The sequence below is a fragment of the Vitis vinifera genome, chromosome 5 (assembly GCF_030704535.1).
Source record: "Vitis vinifera cultivar Pinot Noir 40024 chromosome 5, ASM3070453v1".
NCBI lineage: Eukaryota > Viridiplantae > Streptophyta > Magnoliopsida > Vitales > Vitaceae > Vitis > Vitis vinifera.
Window position 1 is genome coordinate 21,692,464 of NC_081809.1, and position 16,403 is coordinate 21,708,866.

The window sequence follows — 16,403 nt, forward strand, 5'->3', positions numbered from 1 at the left end:
ACTTAAAGAGGTGTTACAATCTTTACCGTACCTCCCCAATAAGAAATCTGACCCCCGAGCCCCGATTTGGTTTTTCATAAATCACCTTTTCCGAATAAGGAGTCACACTTAGGGCTTTCTTATTTATTTTGTTTACCATTTTTAAAAAAACAATAAAATAAAAATAAGTGACGATTCCAAATCATTTTCTAAACAACAAATCAATTTTTCATAAATAAATAAAAAAAGAGTTCCATCATCAAGTGGGAACGCATCAAGCAAAATGCGGGGTCCACAACAACTCTTACATGACCTTTGTCTAAGTGCAATGAAAGATGATATGATCAATGAATTGTTTTTCAACTGTACAAAGATAATATCTATTAACTAATAACCACCATTTCTTTAAAGCTTGTTTAAGATCAACACCTTTCTCCAACTGGTTTCCACATGAAAAAAACTGGCTTTAAAATGTACCATGGATTCCAAATTACACTCATTCAAAAAGCTATTGAAACTATTGTCCCAAGGCAGATTTAACAAAAAAACTTAAGCCCTATTTGGTCACTATTTTTAAAATAGTTTTATGTTGCCCAGGATTAAAAAAAAAAAAAAAACCCGTTTGACAATAGAAAAATAAAAAATAGTATTATGTTCTTAAAAATATAAAATATGATATTTTCATAAAACATATTTTAGTTATTTTCACTTATTTTTTGAGTCATGTTTAAAAAAATAATTATACAAATATGAAAAATAATTAAAAATAATTAAAAATAAAGCATTACAAATAAAAATTAACATATTTTTGACAAAAACTGTCTCATATTTAATGTTTTATTTTTAATCATTCTCCATGTTTGTTTATTTATTTATTTTAAAAAACATTACTAAAAAAAGTCAAAACAATTGAAAAGAACTAAAAAAATGTTATATATATAAAAAAAAAATCACATTTTCTATTTTTAAGAGATGGCAAAATTATTTTTTGTTTTCTATTGTTAAATATGTTTTATTTTATTTTTTATGGATAACATAATTTTTTTAAAAAAAACAAATAGTTATCAAATAAGGTCTTATCCATCCTTGAATCCATTCATACTACATTGTCCTCCGCCTTACTGAATTGTGTTAATTGTTATAATATTTTTAATTGAGTACTAAAGTCGTATTTAATTTTTATTGTTTAAGCAATTTCTCATAAGGGTTATTTGATTAAAATAGATAAAAGATATTCAAAAGAATAACCTCTTTATTTTTTGAATAAACTTACCTTTTATCAAATTTTTAATGACTATCTTAGGTTCAAGCTCTTTTGAAACTAAAAAGGTAATAATGTGATGGAGAGTATATTTATAATTTTTAATAAATGTGGATTAATTTCTAAGACTATGTTAGGTTTCAGAAAATTTAAATGAAAGAAAATAGAAAAGAAAATTATAATGAAAGAAAAAGTGAAGAAAAATAAAAAATAGATTTAAAATCAATAAATTATTTTTAAATATTATTTTAAACTTATTTCACTTATTTTAATTATTTAGTATAAATATTAAATAATTTAAAAATATATAAAATTTTAGTTAATCTTAATTATATTTAATTTCTTTAATATTTCTCATAATTTTCCTTAATTTATTTTTATTATTATTATTATTATTATTATTTTTGTATTTTTTTTTGGAGCCAAACATAACCTAAACGGGTGGATTAAGTAATCCTTTCGCCACAAATATTTCTTAGAAAGGATGCTCCTCCCTCCAGGCTCAGGTACCGTGGGTATAGGCCACGGTGTTGGACCGGCGGTCCGAACCGTGAAAATCATGAACCGGGTTATAAGGTCGAAGGCTCGAAACCTAGAAACAAGTTTTGAGTTGGGAGTTAGGAGGGGAGCAGAAAAACAGCAGGAGAATGGGGAGCGGGAAAGTGGGGGAGCCCTTAAACCCTAAGGAGATGATGAAGATGAAGAAGCCCTCACGACTGGGCCCTAAGGCACCTAATCCAAAATCTAAATTCAACAACAACAAGAAGAAGCTTAATAACATTGACAAGAAGAAGAACAAAAACGACAGCAGCGACAAGGTGGGAGCCAAGAAACCCAAGCCTCAAGCAGAGCCCATTTCACCCTCACAGCAGCTGAATTTCTTTCTGGACCAATTTCAATCCGCCAATAATCTTCAGCTTTCTTCCCTCGAATCCGACTCTCTCACTGGTTCTTTCCTCCTCTCCTTTCTCTTTAGTATTCTTTTTGCACTTTTTTTTCATATTTAATTTTCGTTTCAGTTTAAATGCACGACAATGAAGATAAACGCATTTGCATATTCTTTTGAGCTTCCGTTTGGATGTTGGAGAGTATGAGAGATTGAAAAGAGATGAACTAGGAAGAAATTTCAAATTTTCTTATTTGGATTGTTGTGGCAATTAGAAAGAAAACTGAAATATGATGATAATTAACATATCAAAGTTCTTAAGTCAAATTGGATTCGGGTGGAGAAATTTTGTGTTGAGCTCAATGGAGATATTCTAAGTAGGTTTATGCAAAGGAGAGGATTTTTTTTTCTAATGTATAACATAATTTTAAAATTTAAAACATCTTTTTGGAAACCCGTTTGTAAAATCATCCCTCCCAGCTTTACTGAAAAGAGATTCTAAGCATTCACAAAAATCTCATGCAATGTGCTTATGCTTATATGGAGAAAAATTTGGCTAATGTTATGTGCTTGGCTAATAGAGATATTGCTAGCCATCTTTTTTTAAAACGGGTTAATGTCATTCACCTCCCCTGATTTGAATTCACTTAGTCCTTATTGGTTTGAAAATTCATCAAATATCTCTCTTATTTTGAGTCAGAGGGTTTGAAAATTTGTCAAATACCTCCTTTATTTTGAGTTAAAGGGGAGGTGAATGAAAATAACAAATGAGAGGTAAGTGAGGTGTTTGATGAAATTTCAAGCTAATGGGAGCTAGGTTTATTTAGCCAAAACCCTTTTTTAAAACTGTTCACTAGCTTCAGACCTCTGGCATGAACTATTCAGACCTGTTAAAATTGAGTGCCCTCCCCACATAAAGTGCGATAGAGATAGTTATATCCTTTAGAATTTTTAGGGGTCTTTTTAGAGGTTGGGTTCTATGGTATATGACTAGTCTCAATGTAATTTAGATTGTGGTTAGAGAGGAATGCTAAAATTTCCTAGGACGGAGATCTATAGAAGCTCTTTAGGGCTTGGTTTATCTCTATACTTCTTTGTGGCCCTTGTCACAAATGCATTTTGTTGTACCCATTTGAGCTTTTAATGCTAAATTGAATTCGCATATGTAGATCCAAGAAGTTAAATGGAGATTCAACCAACATGGTTTCCACCTTCAATGGGTTCTATAAAGTTTGTTTTTGATGATTGTCCCTTGGAAAAACAAAGGGTAACTTTGGATTGAAGGAGCATTTACATTTTCCAAAGCGGAGGGAGAGGGTATACCTATTGCGATAGAGATTCAGTCTATTTTAGAGGGTTTGTCATATCCTAAAGTTCTGAGATTTTAGCATTATGTGTTGAGGGTGATTCCGCTATTCTCTTTTGTTGGATATATAAGAGGGAAAGAGGTCCATGGAAGTATTGGATCCATCAAATTATTGATGTTGCAAATGATTTAAGATGTTCTTTTTCTCAAGCTCCAAGTGTGTTGCTAACCAAGAAACAAAGCATTTAGCCAAGTGAGGGATAAACACTTGATATCCTTTATTAGAGACTTTTTACTTCTTTGAGATGTATAGTGCAATCTTGGGTCATAGTGTGTTTTTCTTACATTTGGAGGTACATTATATACTTTTCCTTTTCGATAAGTGTTTTATAAATCTTGGAAGAAATTATCTTCCTTCACTGCACCTCCAAGTTCAATGCAACGAATTATGTTGTTTCTGACAGAGAAAATGTTATATGGACACTTCAAAGCCTGAGAATTACCCATTTTGGAAACACCAAGACATGGATTTGGGTATAGAATGTGTCTGACATTGCCTATTGATAAGGTGCATCCAGCAGTGTGTCTAACGAAGAAGAATTACAAATTTTTATTTTGATATATCACTAATTTTAGACTGATGTTGGACATTGTATCTTATATGATTAATTTGTCTGCAGAGATTGAACCAAAGAAAAGTGAAATTAGATTATTTGGCTCTATTTTGCGTCTTAAAATCTGGGTATTGAATGAATCTAACACTGACTCATACCAGCCTTGGACTGATGTAATTTACTCCATGTAACATAGGAGAAAGGCCAAAAAGGATGAGGTTAGAGGCACTAAGAAACAACATGATCTGTAAGGATCTAATAAAGGATTTCAGCTTCTAAAAAGGATTTATAAAACGGATTTCAAGTGGTTGGAACTAAGACTGTGTTGACTGAATCTAAAGGTCATAATTCTATTCTTTGGAAGATGAAATAAAATTGTGTATCATTTTTAGGCCCCATCATTGGGTTATAAATCTAGCTTCTCCATTCTGTGATAATAAAGAGACTGAATATTTTCTAGCTCTTAGATAAATGCAAATTTAAAGAGTAGTATAACAGATGTCTTAGTGCTAATCCATTCAACGCTAAAAAAGAATATTCTATACATCATCTAATCGAACTATCAAAGAGAGGTGTGTAGGTTATTACTTGATTTCTGGGGATCACATGGAAATTCATTTCATCAGATTTTCTTGTTCATTTTAGTTGCCATATTGCTTAACATTGCTGTTAGTCTCATTGCTAACTGCATAGCTGACAAAACCCTTTTCTGTTAGTTGAATTGTGATTAGTGATGCATATGCATTGGGTTCATGAAAACTTGTTGATGTAAAGATTTTACATTTTTGTTTCTCTCTAGAAAGGATGTATAAGCTTACATGTGTCTCTGTATGGCTGTTTTTTTTCTTCCCTCGAAATATGCAGAAGCATGCGTTTTGGATCTATCTCAAGGCCTTGACCAAGAGGTTAGCACCTTAGGGAAACAAGTGAAGGCTGCTTTCGGGCCTTCATGGAAAGAAGTGCTTTGTGAGGGTCAGCTCATGGAAGGAAAAATTGATCCTGGCAATCCAGCAGTTCTTATCATAAGCGCATCTGCTCTACGATCATTGGAGTTTCTTAGGTAGCAGTCTATTCATTCATATTTATTCAATGGATATGGTATGATGTAATGTTGCTAAACACCAAGCAACATTGTGAATAATGGAAGTGTAAAAATAATAAAGAACCCATTGTTCTGCCCTTTTTTTTTTCTCCTTTTCTTTTCCTTTTCTATTTTCTTTAACTTTCTCGAGTACCTTATCACTTAAAAATACTTTGTGCTCTCTGCAGGGGCTTACGGCCATTGACTAGAGAATGCCCTGCTGCCAAGCTGTTCTCAAAGCATATGAAGGTTGATGATCAGGTAGTCACTCCAACATCTAGATTCTCTGTTCTCCATGCAACTTCATTGGTACATTAAATATTAAAATGGGAGGAATGAATTGGAGAGGTGTTTGTGGAATGTGGGATTACTTATTGACCATGCATACCTTGACTGAAGGAGAGGTTTTTCAACGGGACATTAAATTGATAAATCCTGTATGATAGAAATGTTTGGTAGTTAGAGAAAAGTTATAGCTCGGTATGGGCACAAAAGACTACAACCGCACCTGTAAGGAGTGGCATTGTTGAAATTGTAGTTGAAGGTGCTATCAGCATAAGGTTGAGGCTCAATAAGATGTTGACTGGGTCAACGATGAAGGGCTTGATTTACAAATGGTTATGTGCTGTTCAGGCTATAAAGTTCCCAATAAAATCATAGAAAGGAGTCAAGGACTTGATGTGGTTTACAGTGAAGATGTGCAGGAGGTGTCTTGGCATGATGGTTGGTCTGTGGGTGGATCTCTTAAGATGTGGTTCCCGAATTAGTTTATAATTCCAGTGAATGAGGAGGCATGTGTGGTCCATTTGGTGCTGGAGGAGGATGAGGAGATTCAGAATACTAATTTTATAATAGACTTCCATGATTGGGAAGGAATTAAAAAAGCATCATCTCTGATGGATTATGTTCCAACAGAAAAGGTGTTTGGGCAGCCAGGATGCCCCACAATGGTTGCTGACTGTGAACAATAAATTTCAATCAAATTGTTTTACAAGGAGACAATAAGTGGAATGGATGATTTTCGAACCCAAAGAGATAGGGTCCCAACTTTTCTATATAGGTTGCATTTTTTCTCCCAGTTGTAGGTTATTTGTTGCATCATTATTGCACATTTGCTTAAGCTTGTGGGATACTTTTTTGCCTTGGATCTCATAGTCTCCTGAAATAATACTGCTGTCCTGCAAATCATTCAATCTGGAACAGAATTGATTTATGATACTCATTTCACATTTTTCTATTCTTTGAAATATGAAACCTCTCTACATTTTCCCAATCAGAACAAGTGGCTACATCATATGTTCCAAAGTTTTGAGCTTCAGGTTAGAGTTGTTGCTATAATTAAGGAAAGAAACTGATCTGCTCTGCCCCAACAAGCTTCCTTTTTTTTGATCTTTTGATATCTAACAAGAATAGTATTTTGTATGTACAAAAGATAAAATGATAAACCTCCTGCTTTCTCAATCACATTTAAGGCATTGCTATCATGCCTTTGGTGGTTTGATTGGGAAAGTTCACTGTTTACGATTTCCTACGACAGTTTTCAGTCTTGGGTCTATATATTGGTATTATTTCAAGTAAATGTTTTCTTTACCATAAATATTTAAGTTTTTTTTTTTTTTGTGCAGTTAGAATTCCAAGAACTTTCTACTGTTTATATATTTGTAATTGATTTTTCCCTGGAACTCTATTAAGGAGAATCTTATTCCACATTGATTGAATACTGAAGTTCAATTTTATTCCTAGTACCCAAACATGGTCTTAGGGTTTTTAAGTTATACACACTTGGCATTGTTTGCCTTAGGTCTTTAGTTGGGTGTTAGGATTTTGTTTTGCTATAGACAAGAGTACAGATTTTGAGTTGCCCAAATGACAAAGAATCAAATGAAAATATTTTGGCTTTCATCTTCTTACTGTGCCATCAATTATCATATGAGTAAAAATTGAAGGTTTGACAATGTTGTCCAAGTGGGGTCTTGAATATCATGTCATCAAAAGTAGGTAGGGAGCAAAGACCAGAGGCTCCACTTTCATAAAACAATTTGGTGGCAACATAGACCTAAGTGGTCATGTGAGAGATTTTTCAGACCAAAAATAGCACTTTAATGCATAGATCATAAGTCCCTTCTCCTAACTAGTTGCGCAATTAAGTCCCTTCCAATATGAGTGTCAAACTTGCCTCCCTCTTGGAGCCCCTTCATACTAGCATCAGCCTTATGATCTATGAGCAATTTCCTGTGCTAAACCCAAAAAAGAAAAGAAAAAAAAAGAAGCTGCTAAGCTTTCCCAATATTCTCTGTTTTTTTCCCTTTTCACTTCCCCCATTTATATCTTTCCTACTTATTAATTTGTGTGCCTTGGGCATAAAATCTATTTTCTTTTATTTTTTTTCCTTAATTTAAAGATTGTTTTTAAGTTGCATACTAGCTTGTAAAATAGTAAGAGATATCATGATTTTCTCTGGTGGATTCATTAAACCCTTTGATCATTTTAATTGTTGTGTTCATTTGCTAGGTCATGACATGATCAACAATGATAATGGCAAAGCCTTGATAAACAATGGCATTGAGTACAAAATTTAAATTTCTTCTATAAAAATGATTGTGTTAGATGCATGGTTATGATCAATTGCTTATGCCTTAAGAAAATATTGTGATATTGTTTTGTCACTAGATGGAGGCTAAGAAGTATTGAAATCATCTTCTGATGAAGGTTATGGCAAATATTTGAGAGTTCTTGAGTTTCCATCTTCTTTTATCTTGTTCTCTTATCTGTGTATTCTTTTGAATGTACAAAGCATGGAAGTTTTTTTTTTGAGGAGGTTCCATAGATTGTGGACTATTATGCTTATCATGATAATTGTGTTTGGATGTTTCTGCTGTAGACTATAAACATTCTTGTGAAATTAGAATTGAATGCTTATTTCAATGGTGTTCTTGACGATGAATGTTCTTTTCCTGGCTGTGAGGAAGAAATACTTCATTTTCCTTTTTTAAGAGACTTGATTACAGACTTTGCCCCAGTTTGCCATAGCATAGACTTCAGAATGAACTTATATTATTTAAATTCCATTTAGTTGTGTTACTTTATTCTAACCGGATCATTTCTCACTAATTCTCTAAATATGTACTATAATGTTCGCCTTTTGGTTCATGCAGGTATCCATTTTAAAGAACCGTGTTAATATTGCCAGCGGTACACCTAGCAGGTTAGTGACCCACATTTGTTCTTGGTTTTCATTAGTTTTGAAGGAAATAGGCATATTTGGCTGTGAATTTAGGTATTTTCAAATTAAGGGTAATTAAGATTCCAGGTTTTGGGCTGAGTGGAGTAGCTTGTGAGGATATAGTAATCTTGGGCTTTCTGCCAATATAATGAGAAATTGTCTGAATTGAAGAAAATAAGAAGAGTAAATGCTTGTTGGAAATTTTTTTTTTCTCCTTAAGACTATATGTCTTGCCAATGTTTTGACTTTTTCAGTGGGGTGATTAAGACTCCAATTGTTGGCTTTCATCATTTTTCCATTTTAACTGCTATCTTCATTTTTGAATATCTAAAAGCAACAGCAAGTTTCTGTTCCCAAAAGAAATATGTTTTCATTTTGTACTTTCAAAATCTAGGGGAGCTAAGCAACAGATTCCCTACTTTTTGGTTGATTTCCATTTTTTCACTATTTGCTTTTGAAGAGTAGGTTGTCTTCTTATTCCTTACATTATTATGCTTTACAACTTCTTTCATTTCTGCTTCAACTTCATTTTTATTTCAACCGAATAATATGCTTGTTTGGTTCCAGGATCAAGAAGTTAATTGACGTGGAAGCATTAGGGCTTTCAAGATTATCGATAATTGTGCTTGACATGCACACAGACGTCAAGGGATATTCCTTGTTTACGCTTCCACAAGTCAGGTAAGATCATTGGTTTACTTGTCTCCATCATTTGAACCACTTCCCTCTTACCTGACAGGAAAAGAAAACCCCTATTTAAGCTTATGGTCATATGGATAAATCTCTTATCTAAAATGTTTTCCCTTGCTTACAATGCATGTCAATGGGCAGGGAAGAGTTCTGGGACTTGTACAAGAACTACTTTCACCAACGACTTCTTCAAGGTGATACACAGATCTGTCTCTTTGGTAGAATACCAATTGGGACTGACGGTAAGAAAAAACAGAACAAACAAGTTAGTGAACAATAAATAGCAGCTTGTTCAGGTACAAATTTTGAGCTGTATGTTGTGCTTGTACCCTTTCAATTTTCCGGTGTATTGCAGGTTTCCTTCTGGAAGGAAAGTCATACATTTTTGTAGCTTAAATGATCAAAATTTTGTGTGCTTTTGGATGGTTCTACATCTACATTGATTAGTTCAAAGATCATTTATTTATGATTGATTCCTTTTATTCTTTTTGTAAAGTTAAAAAGGAACGAGGAAAGAATCTGATTACTTTACCTTTCTGGATGTTTGATTACTGCAATTAGTAAAAAATTTGATTGATATCCACAATCAAGTAGCAGAAAGTGAAAGCTTTAATATTATTACTGAGTAAGTGAGACTTTTTCTATGCTGCCAGGTGTTTTCACTTTGAAGGGAGTTTTTGGAAATGGTCCCCAATTTCACTGTGAAGAAAAAATTTTGTCATTTCAGGCCCCCAATTTCAATTCCAGGCAAGCTATTTTTATGTGAAGAAAAGCTAAAAGAAATGGTCTCTTTTTGTCATTAGGATAAGCTTCTGACTCTTTGTTCAAGAAACAATTAACAATTAACCTCATTTACAATAAGGTTCACTAATTGCCCAACTGCATTTGAGGTCACAAAGCTAATGTAGTAAATATCACCAGGAGAAACAAGTTTATTTTTTACCCATCCACTCTTGCTTTTATTTTCCTCTAACAGTTCTAATAATGTTGTTAAGCAATTTCCATTGCCAAGACGACCACCTTCTCTGAAAGAGCTTTTCAAAACAAGATCCTCTTTAAGAAAGTAAGAAATCAGATCTTGAGGAACCAAATCAGAATCCCCAACTACCCCAAGGTGATGCTCAATGGCAACATAAATTCCACCATGATAGGGATGGCATATGACTTTAGAATCTGCTCCATCCATGAGGACAATGGCACCAATTGAGGTGGACTTCACTACTTTTCTGTGAGCCCCATGTCTTTCGAGCATCTCTGGCACCACCACCCTAGAGAGGCTTTCTTCGCTTTACCATGGCAGAAAATGTTCCATGCACCACCACCTTACTGCCCCCTGAGAGTTGGTTCATGCTTCTGGATGATTTGCTGTAGTCCACTGCCATATCATTACACCGTAGCATTAATGGTAATGGTAAGCAATCATTCAAATCTAAGCACATAAAAACAATTGAATTCTCATATGTCAGGAGGCAACTAAACTTCACCTTAGCCCTCAAATATTTTATTTTACGTAGGACACCACAGAATTGCTGAGCAATAATTTCTATATTTCCTTTAAAAAGGTTCCCCAAGTGTTGTACCTAAAGATCGGATGGGCAATGCTCCTTCATTGTGGATGAACAACAGAGAAAAATGAAAATCCCTAGATGCTATGCTCAGTTAAATAAATTTCTTCACATGGTCTTTCTCTTGTTTCCAAGAGCTGGAGATTTGGATTATGGCAACATCATTATGCCTTTTTTTTTCCTTAACAGATTAAACACATTTCAAAGAGATAAAATGAGGCATGATCTTGGAATCTTGTCCATCTTGTTTATAAAAGAAGAGTTTGCCTTTTTGAAGAGAGCATGTATGGCTCCAACTTCATCTATTTGTCCATAATTTGAGGCAACTAGCTGTGTGATTCTGTAATGCTCATCCTACAATTGGTTAGTAGTTTTTCAAAACTTAGCCAAAGGCATTGATGATGATAATATAACCTTTACAAATGTAATATGCAGACTTTAATTATTGAAAAGAACAGAGGAATGTGCCAAACTCCCAAATGCCTCCTTGGCTGCATGGGGGAGGCAATTCTTGGAAACAATTTTCTATTTCCCATATCATGTTTCCCAAACATCCAATTTTGAGTTCACTTAAAAAAAGAAGCGTCTTGAAGTCCAACAATACCACACCTCTCCTCTCAGCAACATCATACAAATTATCTATAATGATTTGATGATTTTACCAAATGACATCCTCATCAAATGATATTGTTGGAAGTTTTGTAAATGGTTCACTTAGGATTTTGGCATCATTGAGGATTCCTACAAATGACCTACTGGTTATATGTTTCGGTGATATAAATGTTTTAAGGTGAACGTGAATTTTGCAAAATTAACATATTTCTGGTTGGAGGATATTAAAGACTAGGACAAGTAAAATGGGCATTCTTAGAGCACCAAGGTTAAAAAATAAGTTTCGAATACCATCACCTGATGTTAGAAAGTAAGCAATCCACACCAGCCCTGCCCTTTCTTGATCCCTTGATGCTTCAATTCTGTGGAATGGATTAAAGGACTTCATCTTTGAACTCCAGAGGAACTCCTTTCTTCGTACTGAAAGCTGTATATACAAGGCATCCATCAGAGACTCGTCTCCATGCCTTAGGAATTTATGATGATTTTCCAATCATGAATATCTTACAAGAAGAAAACAACATCAAGGTCTTGCCATTCTAGAGCTGACTTTTGGACCAGTTCTATCTGATTGCCACTGTTTTGGGACTTCTGGCATCTTCTTAGAAACAAACTTGGCTTCATTCAACCTTCCCTCAGCCTCCAAGGAAATTCTCAAATCTTCTTGGCAGGTTAAGCGATGTTGCATTCCTTTCTCCACCAATTCATAGTATAAAGCAAATGCTTCTGAAACCTTATGGGCCTTACAAAGGCCACTTATAACTGTGCTGCACATATCAATATCGACACTCTGTCGCTTCTCCAAACTAAATAGCAACATTTTCTGTGCCTCTAGTAGCTTTCTACTCTGGCAAAGAAAGGAAACCAATTCTTCCATCTTAACCAAATATCCATTCTCATAAAGCAACCCAATGGTCATGAATGCTTTATCCTGTAGGCCACTCTTGTAGAGTAACCTTACAGTATGTGTTGAGAGATCAATATTTTGTCTAATCCTTCTCTCTAACATCAGTTTTACAAGGCTAGCAGATTCATGAGCACAACCTTTTTCCACAAGTGCGGCAAGTATGGAATGGAATATAGCCGTAGTAGGAAGATGAGAGCTCTTTAACATCTTCTCTAGACTTTTATGGGCAAGAACAGGATCACCCTTCTTCAAAAGGCCATCAATCATCAACCCATAAGTCTCAGCATCAGGCACAAAATCTCTTCTTAACATCAGGACCAAGAGATCAAACCCAGCTTCTGGTGTACCTTCCCTACAGTGCCCCAGGATCAAAGTCTTGTAAGATGGAGGATCTTGTGTCCCTCTTTTCATTAGCTGCCTAAAGACTCTCTCAGCCTTCTTTGTTTTCCCATTACTACAAAGATACTCAAACATGGGATTATACGCTGCAACAAGAGGCTTACATCCTACATCATGAAGCAAGATCTCCTTCTCTGCTAACTCATCAAAGAACTCCTCTGCTCTCCTGAAATCCCCTCTCTGGCACAAACTCCTAACCAGCACACTGTATGTAGCTGAATCAGGCTGGACCCGTAATTCCGACATTTTCTCAAATACGCTGAATGCTTCCTCCAACTTTCCCATAGTGCAGTGGGCTTTGATCAATGTATTGAGGGTACATGTATCAGGTATGAATCCTCCGTCCCCTACCATTCCCTCCAAAATCTCCTTTATCTTATCAAGCTTCTGAGCCTCACAAAGCCCTTGAATAAGCGTATTATAAGTAATCTTATTTGGTTTCAGTCCTCGGCTAACCATCTCTGCTAACAAACTCAAAGCCTCCGCCATATCCTGCTTCATACAATACCCTCTAATCAAAGTTGTATAAGTAACAACATTGGGACTCAAATTTGGACTTTTCTTGACCATACCCTTCACAACATTATGCGCAATTTTCACCTTCCCTGCCCTACAAAGGCCATCAACAAGAGTATTATATGTAACAACATCTGGGTCACACTTAAAACGCGACATTTCTTTGAAAAACCAAAACCCTTCATCCACCATTGAGTTCATACAAAACCCTCTTATCAAAATGTTAAAAGTGTACGTATCAGGCGTAACCCCATACGTATCAAGCATTTCATCAAACAGCTGCTTTGCCATACTGGTTCGACCCCGCTTAAGCACAATCGATAAAAGACTGTTAAATGTAACCACAGAAGGCGACACCCCAATCTCCTTCATCGTCTTAAAAACCTTAATCGACTCCTGAAACAACCCTGCCCATCCGTAGCTCCTAATCAAGCTATTAAAGAATCTATCCCCAAGCTTAACCGCCCCACCCGACTTCTTCTCGATGGAGAAGACAAAATTCCGAGCCGCATTGAGGTTTCGGCTTCGACCCAGAATTTCAATCATCAAGAAATATGATTGCTCATTGTGGGTGAAGCCTTTGGCCTCCACCCATCTGAAAAAATGCAACGCTTTTGCAGGGGTTCTGATGAGTTGGAGGGTTTGGAGGACAGTGGTCTTGGAGAGGGAGGGGGCGAGTTCGGCCAGAGACGACTGGAGTTCGTGCGACCATGGTTCAGTGTTGATGAGACGAGCCATGGCTTGGGATCTTTTGGTTTTGGTAGCCGCTTTGAGTCCTTCATTGGGAGTGATTTTGATGGGTTGTTGAGAGGAAATTGACGAAATGAACTGAGTGTGAATTAATAGAGAGTTGAGAGGAGGAGTAGAGCTCAGATTTGAAGAGAGGTGGGAGGAGCATCGCTTCAGAGAGGATGCAAGTGGTGAATGGCCTACGGAGGCCATGGGAGAATTGTAGGAGTAGAAGTGAACGCCACCTATAAAAACTAAGAATTAATTAAAATAATTCTAATTAATTAAAAATAAATAAAATAGATTTTTGTTTTAAGGCTATATTTAGCAGTATGAGCGACTATTTAATATTTTTATCAAAGAAAACGACTGAATAAAATCTTATGAACTCGTGTGATAAGAAGCCTTTTATTTAAATTTCTATTTCATGAAAAAAAACATCAAATATAATTAAAAATTATATATTTTCAAATTATTTAATTTTGATATAAAGGATTTAAAAAATAATTAAGATCGAATTATAATATGAAAATAATTTATTAATATTAAATTTAGTTTTTTTTAATATTTCCTCCTTATCTTTTTTTTTTCTTTTCTTATACTTTCTCTTAAATTTTCTACAAATCAATGTAAAAAATTTAGGGTTTTTCAAAAGTTGTTTTCAAAAATATTTTTCTTCTATTTTTTAAAATAGAAAAACATGTTTAATAATAAAAAAATATATTTTAGAACATATTTTAGTAGTTTGTTATTATTTTCACGCGTATTTTCATCCAAAAAAACCGGTAGATGTTTTTTGTTTTCTAAGTTTTAAAGAAGTATGAAGAATTATTGAAAATAAAATATTACAAAAATGGTGATTTTTTAAAAAGAAAATTAAAACATGGGAAATAGTCTTCAAGTAAATTAGAGAATAACCTTAAAAAACTATATAACTCAATTTGATATAATTATTTTTGAAAATAATTATATAAATATGGAGAGTGATTAAATACAAAATATTTCATGTAAAAGTTATTTTTAAAATATTTTTAAAAATATAAAAAATAAATTAAAAATATTTCAAGTTTTCAAATAGATTTTTGTTCAATAAAACATTAGTTTTTAAAATGTGTTTTTCAAAAAATAATTATTGAATAGAATATTGTAGACCCCTTTTAAAAAACAGGGGGGAACACCCGGGAGAGTGGGTTTCTTCCTTCATTTTTTTGAAGTAGGGGGGACTTCTTTCTGGAGACACAAGCAGCATGGGACGCGTGGTGATCCATCAGCTGCCCGCCCATGCTGGTGGTTGAAGGCGCCATGCTTGCTGAGGGATGAATAGGGGAGCTGGTAATGGTTTGAGGGGGAAGATAGAAATAGGGGCGGAGAGTGCCTTGAGAGGGAAGAGGGGGAAAACAGTAGAGGAGACCATTAGGAGCCATTTTTGGGGTGGACAGCAAACCGCGCATTGCTCGTTCGTGGCATAGGTACGCATCCACTCCCATTTTGTGCACGGTCGATTTGAGTATCCGTTGATTTTCTTATTGATCGTCACGTCGGCTTCATTTTATTAGTAGAGACTCGACTTTAGGGACTTAGAGGGGTGCTACGGTCTTTACCGTACCTTCCCGATAAGTAACCTGACCCCCGAACCCGATCCGATTTTTCACAGACCACCTTTTCCAAAATAAGGAGTTACACTTAGGGTTTTTCTTTCTTATTTTGTTTTCCCTTTAAAAAAATAAAACAAAAATAAGTGGCGACTTCAAATATTTTCAAAACATCAAATTTTCACAAAATGAACAAAAAGCGAGTTTCGCCATCGAGTGGAAACGCATCGAACGGAAATGCGGGGTCCACAAATATAATTCTCAAAAATTATTTCTCATAACTAATTAAAAAAAAATCCTAAAAAACCTTATCTTCGAATCTACACCACAGTTATATACTATCCTTTATTGTTGTTTTCTCATAATTATTTTAAAAAATGATTTCCTAAAAAACCTTATCTTCGATCTATACCATGGATATACACAATCCTTTACCATTATTTTTCTGTATTCCAAAACTTTATGGGCATGTTTGGTACACGCAAATGAGGAATGAAAATGATTTTTTTTTTTTTTTCCTATTCCCGTTTCCTTTTTAAGAGGAATGAATTTGATAATTTCAATTCTTGTATTTGGATGTATATATGAATGTAAGATTGGAATGACAATTTTATTTTGTTTCAAAGTTGAGTAAAAATATGAATGAAAATGAAAAAAAAAATGCCAATAATATCCGCACATATGTTTTAAAATAAAATTTTATTTTTATTTAAAAAAAATCTCATGTTGTACTTGGTTTGAAATATTTTTTATTTTTATTTAAAAAATCCCTTAAGAGTTTTTTTTTTTTAACTAAATAATAAAAACCTATTTAGGTGTGTGATTTAAAAACAAAATTGTTCTTAAAAATTTATATCACCATTGGTTATTGTTTTTTACAAACAATTTTTTTTAAAAATAAAATAGAGAACTGTCCTTCCACTTTTTTTACTAGAAAAAATAAATTTTAAATCAAGTGAGACTTTGTATTAAATTTATTAATAAGTTTAATAATTTTCATAAATAATTTAAAACTAAAAAAGAAAATATACATAATGACTATA

General features: G+C 34.2%; 2 protein-coding genes across 3 annotated transcripts; one reads left to right on the forward strand and one right to left on the reverse strand.

Annotated features, from left to right (window-relative positions):
• The first annotated feature begins 1,683 nt into the window (after positions 1–1,683).
• Positions 1,684–9,522, forward strand: LOC100251412 (uncharacterized). Its single transcript, XM_010652119.2, has 6 exons — positions 1,684–2,188; positions 4,911–5,106; positions 5,316–5,388; positions 8,283–8,332; positions 8,918–9,031; positions 9,182–9,522. Exons 1-6 carry the CDS (start codon positions 1,888–1,890, stop codon positions 9,318–9,320), a joined length of 873 nt encoding a protein of 290 aa, XP_010650421.1. The 5' UTR covers positions 1,684–1,887; the 3' UTR covers positions 9,321–9,522.
• Positions 9,523–9,814: 292 nt separating this feature from the next.
• On the reverse strand, positions 9,815–14,002 carry LOC100246273 (pentatricopeptide repeat-containing protein At1g02060, chloroplastic). Of its 2 annotated transcripts, XM_002266467.3 has the most exons (3): positions 11,726–14,002; positions 11,515–11,644; positions 9,815–10,415 (listed from the first exon to the last, which is right to left on the reverse strand). In XM_002266467.3, the coding sequence occupies exon 1, from the start codon at positions 13,979–13,981 to the stop codon at positions 11,741–11,743; it is 2,241 nt and encodes a 746-aa protein (XP_002266503.1). In that variant the 5' UTR covers positions 13,982–14,002; the 3' UTR covers positions 9,815–10,415; positions 11,515–11,644; positions 11,726–11,740. The 2 variants fall into 2 exon arrangements, with proteins under 2 accessions (XP_002266503.1, XP_010650422.1); XM_010652120.2 differs by having other exon boundaries at positions 11,515–14,002.
• Positions 14,003–16,403: the final 2,401 nt, after the last annotated feature.